The 15,316-nt window shown below is 43.9% G+C and overlaps 1 protein-coding gene across 1 annotated transcript in view; it reads left to right on the top strand.

The window, feature by feature from the left end:
- ST6GALNAC5 (ST6 N-acetylgalactosaminide alpha-2,6-sialyltransferase 5) overlaps nt 1-9,523 on the top strand; it is a 103,121-nt gene extending 93,598 nt beyond the window's left edge. The window contains exon 5 of the mRNA XM_084637181.1: nt 9,440-9,523. Within this exon, the coding sequence (XP_084493307.1) occupies nt 9,440-9,473 (34 nt within the window). The 3' untranslated portion in view covers nt 9,474-9,523. The remainder of the gene's footprint in view (nt 1-9,439) is intronic.
- Nucleotides 9,524-15,316: the final 5,793 nt, after the last annotated feature.

The following is a 15,316-nucleotide window of genomic DNA, read 5'->3' as shown; positions in this document are numbered from 1 at the left end:
AAAACTGCCACTCTGCTGCTATCTAACCCTAAGTCCTGTAGGTGCCTATGAGTTCTCCGATCAGCATTCACAAACCACCTCAGCCCACAGGTCACCCCCCCCCAGCTAACATGCAGTTTAGGCTGCGTGTCCCCATCTTGTCAGTGGGGCCTGCTCCCATAGGCATGCACTGACCATGTAGCTGGGGGTGGGAGGGGGTAGGGTGAGGCTGGATGCAGGCCACTGGTAAGTAGGGTTGCCAAGTTACTAATGGCACAAAACTGAACACCCCTGCTCCGCCCCTTCTCTGAGGCCCCCCCCCCCCGGCCTCCACGCTCTCCGTCCCCCCCCCTTCTTCTGTTGCTTGCTCTTCCCCACCGTCACCTCACTTTCATGGGGGGGGAAGAGGGCTATGAGCTGGGGGAAGGGGCCGTGGATTTGGGGTGCAGGAGGGGATTCAGGGCTGGGCCAGGAGGATGGGGGGGAGCTCTGGGAGGCAGTTTGGGTGTAGGAGGGGGCTGTGGTGGCAGGGGGCAAGGTTGAGGGGGTTTGTGGTACAGGAGGGGCCTCAGGGCTGGGGTTGGGGTGTTGGGAGGGAGTGTGGGTGGGGGAGGGGACCAGGGGTGAGGGGTTGGGGTGCGGGATCCACGGGGCACTTACCACAACTCCCTGCAGCTTCTAGGTCAGAGGTTGGCAAACTACTGCCCCGGGGGGCCGTCCTGCCTGGCCCTTGAGCCTCCAGCTGGGGAGACTGTTCCCCCCTCCCCCACAGCCTCAGCTCGCTGTGCCGCCAGTACTCTGGGCTGCGAGCTCCTGCCGGGCAGCGCGGCTGCAAGACCTGCCAGCCTGCCCCGTGGTGTGGCCAGGCCTGGTGCTCTGAGTGGCATGGTAAGAGGGCGGGGAGCGGGGGGTAAGGAGCTGTTGGGGAGCAGGGGGTGATTGGGGGGGAGGGGCGGATGTCAGGGGGCAGGAGTGTGGATAGGGGATGGGATACCGGGGGGCGGGTTTAGGGGGTAGGGGTCCCAGGAGGGGGGGGCAGTCAGGGGACAATGGGGGGGGGGTTGGATCGGTGGGGGGCAGACTATTTGGCACAGCCTTCCCTACCTGGCCCTCCATACGGTTTTGGAGCCCCGATGTGGCCCTCAGGCCAAAAAGTTTGCCCACTCCTGCCCTGAAGTCTCAGATGCCAACAAGCTAGCCACCTAGCCAAGCCCCTAGGAAATGCTGAGGTGAGGGGTGTAGTCTTATCTCTGCCCATAGGCAGTGGATGGAGCTTCCCCTAGGGGAGGCTATCCCCCGTATGCCTTTTCTAGCCAAGGGCCCCTCCCCACTCTGTGCTCTCTGCCTCTCCCTGTGGCAGGGGGAAGGAGGTCTGGGCCCAGCCCCGCCCCCCCCAGCTCAGTCAGGGCCACTGGGTGGTGGAGAAGCACTGAGCGCCTGGTCAGGGCCACAGGACTGAGCACTCACCTCCACTCCCTATGACCCTAGCCAGGTGGGAGGGGGTGCTGGAGCATGGATCCCCTCCCCCACCTTATTCCACCCCCTCCACTCTGCCTCTTTCCTTCCCTGCAGTCACCTGAGGTCAGAAATGCCTTCAGACCTGGGGCCGTGGTGGGGGATTTTTTTTCAGGGGACCAGGACTCCAGATCTGTCACTCCTTCCTCCACTCCCTGGCAGCACGAGGTTTGGGGAGTTAGGCACCAGTCTGGAGCAGTGAACAGTGCCTCTCTGCACTTGGCATTCTCAGCCATGAACCCACTCCTGGCTTTTTTTTGGGGGGGGGTCTGCTTTTAACCAAAATCCTAGGGGCAAGAGCATTTACCTAGAAGGTGAGAGCCAAATCTCCACGCCATGTGGACCAGCCACTTGAACACAGATCCTCCCAGGAGAATGCCCTAAGCTTGGGGTACTTGGGGGCTGGGGGAGGGAAAGAGGGTCTTGATCTCTCCTGTTGCTGCTGTTCCACTGTGTATAATAAAGGAGGGGGGGGAGAGAGAGCGAGAGAAAATGAATCGCTATAGGCCAGTGGGTAGGGCACACATCTGGGATCAACCCAGATTCCAGTCCCTGCTCCCACACTTCCTAGGGGCTATAAGGGAGGGAGGGAGGCAGAGGCAATCCCATAAGAGGCATGCCATAAGGCAGCAAAGTCTTCCGGTCACAGCCACCCTTGCCATTCACAGCATTTGTCATGCCTCTGTCCCCTGCCCCCACATGACTTGTAATCTGAAACTTTTTTCTTTTTGGGGGGGGGCAAGGGCTCTAGCCTGCAGCAGGACTGGGATCCCCCTGCCATAATAGTGGGCGTGGGTACCACAGGGTGGGATGGCTGAAGCAGTAAGGGAGGCATTGTCACGACTTACTGCTGGCTAGGGTAGGGTAGCGGGGGGGCACTGATGGTGTTTGTGGTGCAGGAGGTCTATGTTTTTAATCCCACTCCCATCCCACATTACAGACTATTTTTATCCCACGCCTGCTATTACAGCAGTGGGTCTTGTGGGGCCCACAGCATCACAGTTTCTTCATGCACCCCCCCCAACCCCCTCCCCGAGAACCTCTTGCGTTTCTTTCCCCCTCCCTCCCTCCGAAGGCGCACACACCAGTTTGTACACCACTGTCATAAAGCATCCTAACTACTGAGTCGGGCCACACAGGTGAGATTGGTTGGGGCTGTGAATCCCACCAAGGCCCATGAGTTAGGCAGCAAGTCACTTGGTGGTGTCAGGACTGAAGCAGCTGTGTGCATGCCCACTAGTAGAAACGTGAGCATCTCAGACTTTACCAATAGAAATATATGTGCCCACGAGGCATTAGCTCCACAAAGGAGGTTTTTAGCTCAGCACTGCAAGGTCTAATTTTAGTCACCCTGCTAAGGCCTAATAAAATCCTTAGCCTTGAATTAGGCATCCAGGCTCCCTATGCAAAGCATAGGAAGAGTTGGGCACTTAAAAGTGGGATTCACAGCAGCCAGCAAGCTGAGCCAATAGGAAAAGCCAAGGACAGGGCTTATATGTGAACAAGGGTATGGGCAACTCAGCAGCTCTGGAACAGCATCAGCACTTAGGCAGCTTTGAACCTGTCTAACTGGTGAAATTTAGGTGCCCACAGGGTTAGATGGCAACTGAGTGGTGGTTTTAAGCCTGTCCATGGTGTCTAAATGTTGGACTTAGATGCCACAGTTTGTGGATCAAGCCCCTAAATCTCTGCTGTATTATATGGGGAGCCTAAGTGCCAATGTTGGGGCTGAAAATTCCTGTGGGCAGCAGCAACTAAGGCTTAGGCATTGGAACGCTGATCAGTACTTTTAAGGATCTGGGTTTGAGTTCCCCCATCTAATTAAGCAGAATGTAGAAGTATTTCCTAAGGATGCTTCAGAGATTAAGACAAACATTTCTAAGGATATACTTTTTCAGACAATGTGTAATTAGAACTCACTGCCACAGGATGGGGATGAGGCCAAGACCTTAGCAAGATTCCAAAAGGGACTGGATATTTATAGGGAAATAAATTGTTTTTAATTTTTTCCCCACTGGTCCACACAGCAAAAATTACCGGAATACAAAATAAAATCTAGCGAAGTCATTAATTTTTTAAAATGCTTTAGTACTATTACAGATGTCCAAACTGCTTTTTTTCTACATTTTGAAGAGTTGTAACTGTATGCTACATTCCAGCCTGGAGTGGGGCTTTAGAGTATAGTGAAAAACATATCTTAAACTAAGGATTGGTAATGGTAAAGGCTGCCAGACTTGATACGCACCACTGTCCCTATCTGCTTTGTGCTGTCATTCTAGACCTGTCACTGTGATTGTATTGACTCATTAGCTTCAGTGTGTATCACCTCTGATATTAAAAAAGCATTGTAAAACAGTATTTACAGACATCAGTAATTTTAAGATCTACTTAATCTTAAACTTGAATGTCTAACATACCTTTTCTTCTCTGGCCAGCTTCACTACAGTGGTTGTTTTTCAGCTTTAAGAACTATAACTCTAGCGTGACATGTGCAACTGGAATTGAATATGACAAAGGAAATATCTCTGCAACTCTAGAAAAATACTGCTTTTGGTTTCTGTTTTTTTAGCACAAAGATGTCCAGCTAAAAGCATTATGCTATAAAATAATAATAGTGTGCACTTCAAAGAACCTTTGATCCTGGGATTTTTAGACCACTTTATAAAGATGGATAAGTACTATTTATAACCATTATTACAGATGTGGAAATTGAGATACAGAGGTTAAACTCCAGATCCTCAAAGGTATTTAGGCACCTAATTCCCATAGGTTTCATTTTGGTAACCTGGCTTAAAGTCATGTGACAAATTAGCACCACACTTGAGAATAGAACTCAGGCCTCCTGTTGACTAGTCCATGCTCTAAGCATTCGTGTCAAGAACCATCACGTCACAAACCGCATCAGTCATTTCAAATGACCTGTACACAAAAAAGATCCCTCATTTCACAATATACTAAATACAGTAAATATCCACCCAAGAACAATTAAATTAAATAATTTGAGTTTAATCTGCAGTCCCTTCTCAGGCAATCTTTCTATTCAGTAATCATTTTACTCAAGTAAGGTGTGAGGACGGTGAGGCTTAGGAGCTCCAGGAAAACGTTCAGAATGACGTACAGAAGATGAAGCAAGCAAATGAGAACTGTGGCGCTAGATCCTGACCTAACTGTAAGGATAGTAATTCCTGCAGTTCTGGAGAAAACAGTAGTAAGTAGGGAAGTTTTCTAAATAATCTTTGTTCTGTTTCTTTGGCTCCCTGACATAAGCTAATTATAGCTGCCAGACATTTATATGGCACTCATCGCCATAGAATCGGAGCAGCTAAGGTAGTCTTATAGGTAGTTATAGGGGGTTTCTTTGTGAATATTTTACACAACTCTTGCATTTTAAATTCAGTAATGCTGCATATTGCATACAGCACCCTTCACCAATGATACTTAGGAAAAAAATATGATTATCACCCCCAGCTGATGGAAGTTAAATATTTAATTAGATATAATGAGTCCTATTTCTATTTCAATTAAACATCATAGCTGAAGGACAAGAAACGGTAACAGGTAAAAAACACAGTTAAACAGAAGTAGAGTGTAATTGTCACTAAAAAAATGGAATATTCCAGGAATCAGCTTCTGAATCTTTACTGAAAGGAAGTAAAATTCAAATGGATTTGAATTAACAGCTGTCTGTTACAGAGCAGAGCAGTGTAGGTAGCATATATGTCAAATGTCATACCGTCCAGGGAAAACTCTCTGGAGTAACAAACTCCTTTAAAAATGTGTAGGAAATATAAAAGAACTAGAAAAATCAATACGATGGGGAGACCTCCACTGAGCTGGGGCAGAACAATATAAACATGACGAGATTGGGAAATGGTCCCACTTACAGCACAAAATATTGGTTCCCATCACGAGGTCCTTCAAAAATGTTTCTTTAACACATGTAAAGTAACAGAGGAAAAGTGAATATAAAGGGCCAGCCAGCGCTTGCAAAGTGGAGTCTCAGTGCTCCAAGGGAAGCTCTGGATGACGGTGCATCTGACCACATCTGTAGTGCAGCTGTTGTGCCATATCCCTTAGGAGAGTACAACCTGAGATCCTGCTGACAACTGCAAGTTCTGTAGGGAAAACACTACGAGAAGCCAAGTGCAGGAGAACCTGAAGGCTGAGTTGTTTTAGGTTTTGCTGTTGTTATAAAGGCAAACCCCCAGGGGGTAATAAAGAAAAAGTCAAGGGGATATATTTTCCTCACCTCCCACAGTGGTTGCACTCAGGGCTTGGACCCTATCTAATGTGTGTGGATAGCATGTTATGGGAAAGAAATGCCACCTTCTTACATGCAGATACTGAGATAACTGGTATATATGGTTACCAGTATTCAGAGGATTGCTGTATTTTATTTTTCGGGCCCTTACTGTATCTCCTTTATGATCATCCTTCATGTAAAGCAATGCTATGACCTCACCTGGAATCTTCTAATTCCTACTTATTCCATCATAACAGTGATAATGCAGAAAATAGGAGGGGTACATAAATGGGCTACAAAAACACAGGCATGGAAATGCTTCTGTATGATGAGAGAATGCCAAGATCAGGCCTACTTAGTTTAAACCAGTGAAAGCAGAGGGAAGGTAACAATACAAATACAAAATAAGAAATTGTATAGCAAAGATAAATTGGATCCTCCTATTTACCCAGTACAAGAGCATAGGGCTATTCAGTGAAACCTGAAGACAATACAATCTAAACCATAAAGGAAGTACTGTATTACATGTTGCAAATGTAACCTGTGCAACTCCTTACCACAAAAATTACAAACTAACAAGTAATAAGACCTCCTACAGCTACATTAAATAGGATACCAACTCTTCCTACAAGAATAACTAATAATCATTTAGCACTTTGTCAACTTTAGATCTCAAAATGCTTTACAAAGGAAGACAGTATCATTTTCCACATCGTAAAAATGGGGAAACACCAAGAGATGAAATAATTTGCCCAAGCTCACCCAACAGGCCAGAGCTGAGAACAGAAACTGGGTCTTTCAAGTCCCAGTCTAGCTCTCTGCTCACTAGGCAACCGTCTCTCTACAAAGGAAATTCACCTTAATTAACATTAGTACAACACGTTCCACAGGGGTTGGTTATTCCATAATTGTCCACTGCAGAGTTAGGGTCTATGTTTCTGGCCCCTTCTCTGAATCAGCTAGTAGTGGCCACTCTCAAAGACAGGATCCTGGAACAATTCCTATCTTGCTAAGTAGGTCATGCAGGAAAGTTCATGCCTGGAACCCTCATTTAAGGAGAATCGGAGGGTACCTGTGAGCAAGGGATTCCTAATAGAGACAGGTTATGAGGTAGCTGGGAATTTGGTGCTGCTGTGGCAGTATAGGCAGAAGAACCTGTGCCTCTAATGTAGCTTGGGTGAATGAACCTCTGCTGCTTCCGCAGGGAAGGAGAATGGGGCTAAAGCCCCTTTCTGCAGCAGGGGACAATCTGGCTTTGGTTTTATACTTTTAATTAAAAAATAAAACTGTTTGATGTTGCTACGTGAGTCACTCTTCTTCCCAAGCACCCTGAAATGGTGGCTGTGTACAATAGAACTATCTTCTTTAAAGCCCTGCCTACCCCCAGTGCTATGAGCCTGAGCAAACAGTAAATACATGGCAGTATTATGCCAGTAACCATTTGGTGATAGGAGAAGAAACAGTTGCTATTTTCAAACAGTTTTAGAAAAAGGAAAAAAGATGACATATCAGAGAGGAAATGACTCTTCCCAACAGAATATAAAGCTCAGCTGACTGACCTACCCTTAAAAGTTTTCTGGCATAGTAATGTCAGTTAGGAGTATGAAAAAAATCTCCTCCTCCACACACACACACCTGACACAGCTATGCCAGAAACAGCCCTAGTGTAGACACAGTTATTCCAGCCAAAAAAATCCTTTTGGAAGCATAGTTTATTTAGAGTTCAGGGAACTGGTATAAGCTATATTGGCAAAAAAAAAAAAAAAATAAAACCAGTTTTTTGCTAATGCAAACTGCATCTCCACTAGGCTATATCAACAAACCCTTTCTAGCATAGACAAGTCAGTGTCCCTCAAATACATACATTTAAATATATATATTATATATAATAGTATAGGGAGAGATTGGGTGGAGAGAAATTTAATATATAAATGTACCTGTGTTAAAAAAACAAAACTTGAAAGGCACATGCCAGTTTAACCATTTAGATGCAACAGAAATCCATTTTAGGAAAAAAACAAAAAGCAAAAGACTCTAAACTCTAATTTTGAGGAATTTGCAAGTGAAACAGGTGCTATGAAACACTGTTACTTTGGTAGCATATTATTTAGGATATAAAAGTTGTTCATATTTAAGCACAAAGGCTTTCAAAATGTATGACTTACAGTGCACTATTTTTAAAAGTTTGCAGACAAATGCAAACCAGAGCTAATTAGGTGCAAATAGCAGAGGACATTATTTTCTAAGACAAACATCTACCTGTTCTTTTTCACTTTGTCTTTCACCACTGTTAAAAAAACGCTATTATGCTCTTTATTGTATAGCAGTGCTAAAATTATGGTTGAGGAGACACTTTCATTGTATACACTCCTATTTTCTGTAGCTTATAACTTTCTGGAGAAATTACCCTTTCGGGTGAAACTTCTCGTGCCTGTCCTCAAAAGTGAATTCATTTGGAAAGTTCGATAAAATTTGATTAAGTCATAGCTATGTGACATAGGCACAGCTGGAAGCCAACATTCAGAGAAAGTGGGACTTGGTACTGCTGTGGCAGTATAGGGTGTTAGTGTAGAAGACCCTGTGGCTCTGGAGTAGCTTCGGTGAATGAACCTCTTTGCTACCTCGGGAAGAAAGGGGATGTTCCTACTGGCCCCATTCTGCAGCAGAGGATTATCTGGCTCTGGTTTTATACTTTTAATCTAAAAATAAAAAACCAGTGCTATATGCGATGTAAGCATGTTAATTTTACATTAGTGACCATACTCGAAACCCATAGGACACCTGCATTCACCTGAAAGACGGGCTATAGGGTCTCAGTAACAAACGCCTGCCATGCTAGGCAATTCAGTTCAGCCCTTGGAGGAAAACCTTTCATTCCCTACTTCCATGGCAGCGGACTCCATCACAGGGAGGTGAAATGCAATACCAGTTTGAGTCAATCTTTTGGAAGGTTTTGATCATATTCTTTTGGGATCAGGACTGCCAAAACAGCAGGCCTAGCGAGGCTGCCAGCGTGAGAGAATCAGCTTCAGCGATTACTTACGCCCTCCTTTGGCCATGACGCATTCCAACCCCCTCAACCATGTAGGTTAGCAGCCTGTCTCCCCACACTATCAACACATGTTTGAACTTGCTCGCTGCTCTCACCTTTTGGGCTTTTTTTCCCCACAGCTTGTTGGCCTAGTACCATGTCACTCTTCCTTACGGTATTTGAATCCTCAGTCCTAGTGTCACCTACTGGGCCCATAAGCAGGCAATACTGTTTCCAATCCAGCTTTGTTTTATCCCCAGTGGAGCCTTGCTTGAAGAGGCATCAGGGCATGAGATGTGATCTGCTGAGTCCAAATACACAAACCGAGGGAAAACGCTGGTAGCTCATATGCAATTATCCAGCACTGTGGAAATTATCTGGTTCCTCGGCTGTTATCAGGCTACTGCAGTGGGTGAAACAAGACAAAAATCAGTCCAATAGTCCTGGCCGCTCAATTAGCCAGGTTGGAGTTTCTGACCCTAAACATTTCAAGGAGGTGCCATCAAACACCTCATGGCAAACAGGGCTTGGAAAGGGGTCAACAATGATGGTGTTGTTTTATTTGCTGCACTGTCCACCAACCATTAGGAATAAGAGTTTTTCTTACAAGTGTCCTGGCCTGCTTTACCCAATTGCATGCAATTTTGTGATGTCAGCTCTGTTATCTTTAGTTTTAGGCTCCAGACCTGGCTGAAGAGCAAGTGATAAAACGGAGGATGCCAGCTAAGCTTACAGTTTAGCATGACCTGTAGTCTCTGGTCCCAAAGAGCAAAGATCCAGGTAAGGCTGTTTACATAGGGATAAGAGTGGTCTATCAACGTCGCTGCAGTTTGGAGACGGGGCATATGTCCTCCCTGCAGAACAGGTGTCAGCACCACCATTACCATAATCTGATGGTGGTTGGTCTTTAATCCGAGGGGCAGGTCTCTGAACAAAAGTGGGTGGCATTACTGGTGATAGTAGGGATAGCAGTAGCTTTGGTTTACCTATATTCCTTCATCATGTCAGGAAGACAGAGCTTCCTGGTAGGTAATAAGATAACCTGGGAAAATAAGGATTGGCTTGTATGGTGAATTGAACCCTCCTATTTTCATAGCTGCCAGGACTTTCTGCCCCAGGGCTTAGGTAGGTTTGCTTGTTTATCTCTATTTTGCAGCCTTTTCTGCCAATCTGGAGTCACACATTTGTGTAATCATTTGGGCATGCCCAGGAAAACCAAGTACTGCACATACATTCAGGATATCGTTTTTCCTCAGTAAAGGTAAAGCCACGGCCATGAATCAAGGTACACAGACATTTAGGCAGCATACCTGGCTGTGTACATATGGAAAAGCTACCATACCTTTAGTCAAATGATGGCAATACGCTTGAATAAATAATCCTAAAGAAGTGAAGATGTTGAAATAAAGATGCTGATTTTAGAGTGATGATTATTCAGGTTTTTAAAAACGTTTTTACCATTTCTATAGCATCATAATTCATCCTAGGCACTATATAGTAAAACGATACAATACATCAGTACAGTTATATGGTCAAGGATTTACAGACAAGAAGGTCAGCAATGCAATCTTGGCCACACTGTGGGCATGGGTTTACACACATACATTATACATACAATGTGTAATTCTGCTCTGAAAAGTGTCTATTGAAAAGGTTATTTTTATACAACAGTTCTACTCCCTATCTATAGTCATTCATAGCTACATACTTTAGTGACTAAAACAAGATTTTACTGTTTTATACTCCCAAGAGGGAGAAAAAGCTGGATATATTCTGTGTGCATTATCATCAAAATTGTTTATTAAATTCCAAATACAGGGCTAAAATATGCAACCTCAGAGAAATCACTGAGATTGCACAAAGGGATAATTTGGCCTGCAAAACATATATGATGTGACAGACGGAAAGTATTCAGTTTGACTCTTAGATCCCAGGCTGAGTTCACAGGGGTGGAAGTTGGGGGTAGGGGGGGATTTCACTTGTAAACAGAGCACATTTACTCAGAACCTTACTGAGATGCATTTCTAGAGTCACTTTTCTGAGTGGTACTGTACTTAAGGACAAAAATTATAATCAAATACTTGAAAGAAAAGACTGTCATATGAGGAAGATAGCTGACTTATGGGTGTTCTGAGATTCAGCTTCTTTAACCATGGAATGTTTTTCTGGGAAGGACAACAGTTGAGAAGAGATGGAGTGCACCTGACCAAGAAGAGGAAGAGCATCACCTCAACAACACAGTGAGGAGGGCTTTAAATTAGGTTAAAAGAGGACAGGTGACAAAAGCCCACAGGTAAACATTAACAAAGGCAACCTTAATAGAGGACTAAATTTTTGGGGAGGGGGCATAGAAAAGTACATAGAGTCAGCAAGGAGCATCAAGAGGGCTATCAGTGGGGGAATCTGCTCAAGGTCTTAGATATCTATACACAAATGGAAGGAATATGGGGAATAAAAAAGAACTGGAAGTATTAGTAGATAAGCTAAATTATGACTTAACTGGCATCACAAAGTCTTGGTGGGATAAAACACATGACTAGAAAATTTCTATAGAGGGGTATGGCTTGTTTAGGAAGGACAGGCAGGGAAAAAAGGAGAAGGTGTTGCATTATAAGAATACAGACACATGTTCTACGATCCAGAAAGAGGTGAGAGGCAGATCAGTTGAAAATCTCTGGGTAAAGGTAAAAGGGGAAAAATAGGGTTTTAAAAAGTGGTGAAGGATGCATTTCTAGAACAAATAAGAGAAATATCCAAACACGGGACCTGGTAGTAATGGGGGACTTTCACTACCCATACGTCTGTTGGAAAAGTAATATGGCAAAACACAAAATTTCCAGTAAATCCTTGGAATGCTCTGGGGACAACTTTGTTTCAGAAATGCAGTAACAAGGGACATAGCCACTTTAAACTTGATTCTGACCAACAGGGAGGAATTGGTTGTAAACTTAAAGGTTAAAGGTAAAAATGATCAAGAAATGATAGATTCTAAGGAAAGGAAGGAGAAAGAGCAGCAAAATAAGAACAATGGACTTTGAAAAAAGCAGACTTTAACAATCTCAGAGCACTAGTAAGTCAGGTCCCATGGGAAGAAAATGTAAGGGATAAATTTGTTCAGGACAGCTGGCAGTTTCTCAAAGAGACAACATTAAAGGCACAACAGTAAATTATCCTGATGTGAAAGAAAGATAGGAAGAATAGTAACAGGCTAATCTGGCTCTATCAAGAGCTCTTTAATTACCTGAAAATCAAAAAGGAATTCTACAAAAAGTGGAAACATGGACAAATTGCTAAAGAGACGTACAAAAGTATAGTACAAGAATGTAAGGACAAAATCAGAAAGGCTAAGGCATAAAATGAGTTACATCTAGCAAGGGATGTAAAAAGCAAGAAGAGGTTCCATAAATTAGGAGCAAAGAAAGATGAAGAAAAGTATAGGTCCTCTACTTAGTGGGGAAGGAGAGCTAATAACTTATGACATCAAGAAGGCTGAGGTGTTTAATGCCTGTGCTACTTCAGTCTTCACTAAAAGCGTTAACACTGAACAGATACTCAACTCAATTAATGTTAACAAGAGAGAAGGAACACAAGCCAAAATAGGGAAGGAACAGGTTAAAGATACATTAGATGTATTCAAGTTGGCAGGGCCTGATGAAATCATCCTAAAGTAATTAAGGAACTAACTGAAGCGATCTCAGAACCATTAGCAATTATCTTTGAGAACTCATGGGAGACAGGTGAGATCCCAGAGGACTGGAGAAGGTTAAACATAGTACCTGTCTTTAAAAAGAGGAACAAAGAGGAGCCAGGAAATTATAGACCAGTCAACCAAACTTAAATACCTGGAAAGATGCTGAAACAAATTATTTATCAAATCATAAGCACCTAGACAATAAGAAGGTGAAAAGATATAGGTAGCATGGATTTGTCATGAACAAACCTATAACCTAATTTTCTTCTTTAACAGGTGTATTGGCCCAGTGCAGTGGTCCCCAAACTTGTTCCGCCGCTTGTGCAGGGAAAGCCCCTGCTGGGCTGGGCCGGTTTGTTTACCTGCTGCGTTCACAGGTTTGGCCGATCGTGGCTCCCAGTGGCCGAGGTTCGCTGCTCCAGGCCAATGGGTGCTGCCCCCATTGGCCTGGAGCAGCGAATCGCGGCCACTGGGAGCTGCGATCGGCCGAACCTGCAGATGCAGCAGACAAACCAGCCCGGCCCAGCAGGGGCTTTCCCTGCACAAGCAGTGGAACAAGTTTGGGAACCACTGGCCTACTGGATGAAGGGGGAAGCAGTAGACATGATATATCTTAATCTTAGTAAGGCTTTTGACACCATCCCACATTACCGTCTCATAAGCCAACCAGGGAAATATAGTCTAGACGAAGTTATCATAAGGTGGGTGCACAACTGATTGAAAGTCTATAGTTCTACTGTCAAATTGGTATCTAGTGGGGTCCTGCTGGGGTCAGTCCTGGGTCCAATACTATCTAATATTCTCTATTAATGACTTGGATGATAGAGAATATGCTTGTCAAATTTGCAGATGATTCCAGCCTAGGAGGGGTTGCAAGCACTTTGGAGGACAGGATTAGAATTCAAAATGACTGACAAATTAAAGAATTGGTCTGAAATCAAGAAGATGAAATTCAATAAAGATAAGTGCAGAGTATTATACTTGTGGGGAGGGGGAAATCAAATGCTTAACTACAAAATGGGAATAACTGGCTAGGCGGTAGTACAGCTGAAAAGGATCTGGGGGTTATAGTGGATCACATTGAATATGAGTCAACAATGTGACGCAGCTGCAAAAAAAGACTAGTATCATTCTGGGGTCTATTAACAAGAATGTTATACATAAGACACAGGAGGTAATGGTCTTGCTCTACTTTAGTACTAGTTTACTCTAGGCTTGAAATTAGACAAAGGTTTCTAACTGTTAGAGGAGTAAAGGTCTGGAACAGCTTTCCAAGGGGAGCAGTGGGGGCAAAAAAAACTAACTGGTTTCAAGACTGAACATAAGAAGCTTAGGGAGGGGATGATGATGAAACTGCCTACAATGACATGTAGCCCATCTGAGACTCCTAGTAGCAAATATCCCCAACAGTCAGTGATAGGACACTAGATGGGGACAGCTCTGAGTTACTCGAGAGAATTCTTTTCCAGCTGTCTGGCTGGAATGTTCAGGGTCCAACTGATCACCATATTTGGGGTCGGCAAGGAATTTCTCCCCAGGTCAGATTGGCAGAAACCCTGGGCTTTTTTGCCTTCCTCTGCAACATGGGACACAGCTCAATTGCAGGTCTAAACTAGTGTAAAGGGTGGATTTTCTGTAACTTAAAATCTTTAAATCATGATTTAAGGACTTCAGTAACTCAACCAGAGGTTAGGGGGTCTATTACAGGAGTGGGTGGGTGCGGTTCTGTGGCCTTTGGTGTGCAGGTCAGACTAGATGATTATGATTATTCTCTGATTTTAAATATCTCAACCATAAATGCATTAAGCATTGATTGTTGCATTCCATTCTAATTGTTTTTCTTACTTCAGTTTAATGAGCTGTGAGGGTATGCTTACTGAGTTTTCCCTTCCGTAAATTACGTTTTAATAACCCACCTAACTGCCTCCTTTTCCCCAAGCAGGTTCTCTTTTCAAAAGTACAGCATCACTGATTTCTTCCCTGCCCCTCAAAATTCAGCCCAGCTCTGTTGATTCTCCCGCCTATCATTTCTCTCAGATGAAGACAGTAAAAGGATGGAGGGAAATGAATAAGGCCTAAGAAATCTGAATAAGAAAATTTAATTGCAGTTGAAACAAGTCTGAAAGCTCTATTAATGTCACTTCAGCTGTCTTTTAAAATGTGGCCAAATCTGCCTGTAAAGCTGATTTATCATTTGATAAAAATAATTATTTGAGAGAAAAAAGAAAAAAATTATCAGCAGCTGAATTGAGGAACAATAGGTAGACAGAGGTCTTTTAAGGACAAATTTAATTGACTCAATTTTTTAATGGGGGTCTACAATAGATACTATATTGATAGGCGCATTAGAAATAGCAGGGATAGATTGCACTTTTCATTTTAAATTCTTGTCATTCTCATGCCATTTCATTTTTAGAACAAAAAACCTATTCCTTAAAAGTGTTATAATTATTGTGAGTGAATCTACTGCTTGTGAAAGGTGCTGGACTGAACGCCAGGGAGAAATACGCCTTCTCTTTGGCCACAGAACAGGTACAGCATGGAGTGCAAGCTTCTTACTGCTGTCCTGACACCATGTCCCACTCTGACTTGAAGAGGACAGTGTTTTCCAAGCTCAGCCATTCACTGGTATCTCATCCACAAAGGGCATGTGCGAGGGGGTGGGGGGGTTGGATGATGTAACGAGAGCAAGCTCCAACCTTAATCTTATTTCTCACAGTCTACCCTGTTGTTAGCCCGTAAGGTTCTTTGTGCAGGGAATCTCTTTGTTTCTAATTTAACATCAAACCACATCGCCAGTGCTCAGAAAAAAAAGTCTCAAGTGCTATGACTAACAGCTAGATTTGAACTAGGGTTC

The sequence above is a fragment of the Lepidochelys olivacea genome, assembly GCF_965140295.1.
Source record: "Lepidochelys olivacea isolate rLepOli2 genome assembly, chromosome: 8".
NCBI classification, from domain to species: Eukaryota; Metazoa; Chordata; order Testudines; family Cheloniidae; genus Lepidochelys; species Lepidochelys olivacea.
The sequence above is the reverse complement of the archived record's forward strand: the minus strand, read 5'-3'. Positions and strand labels throughout refer to the sequence as shown.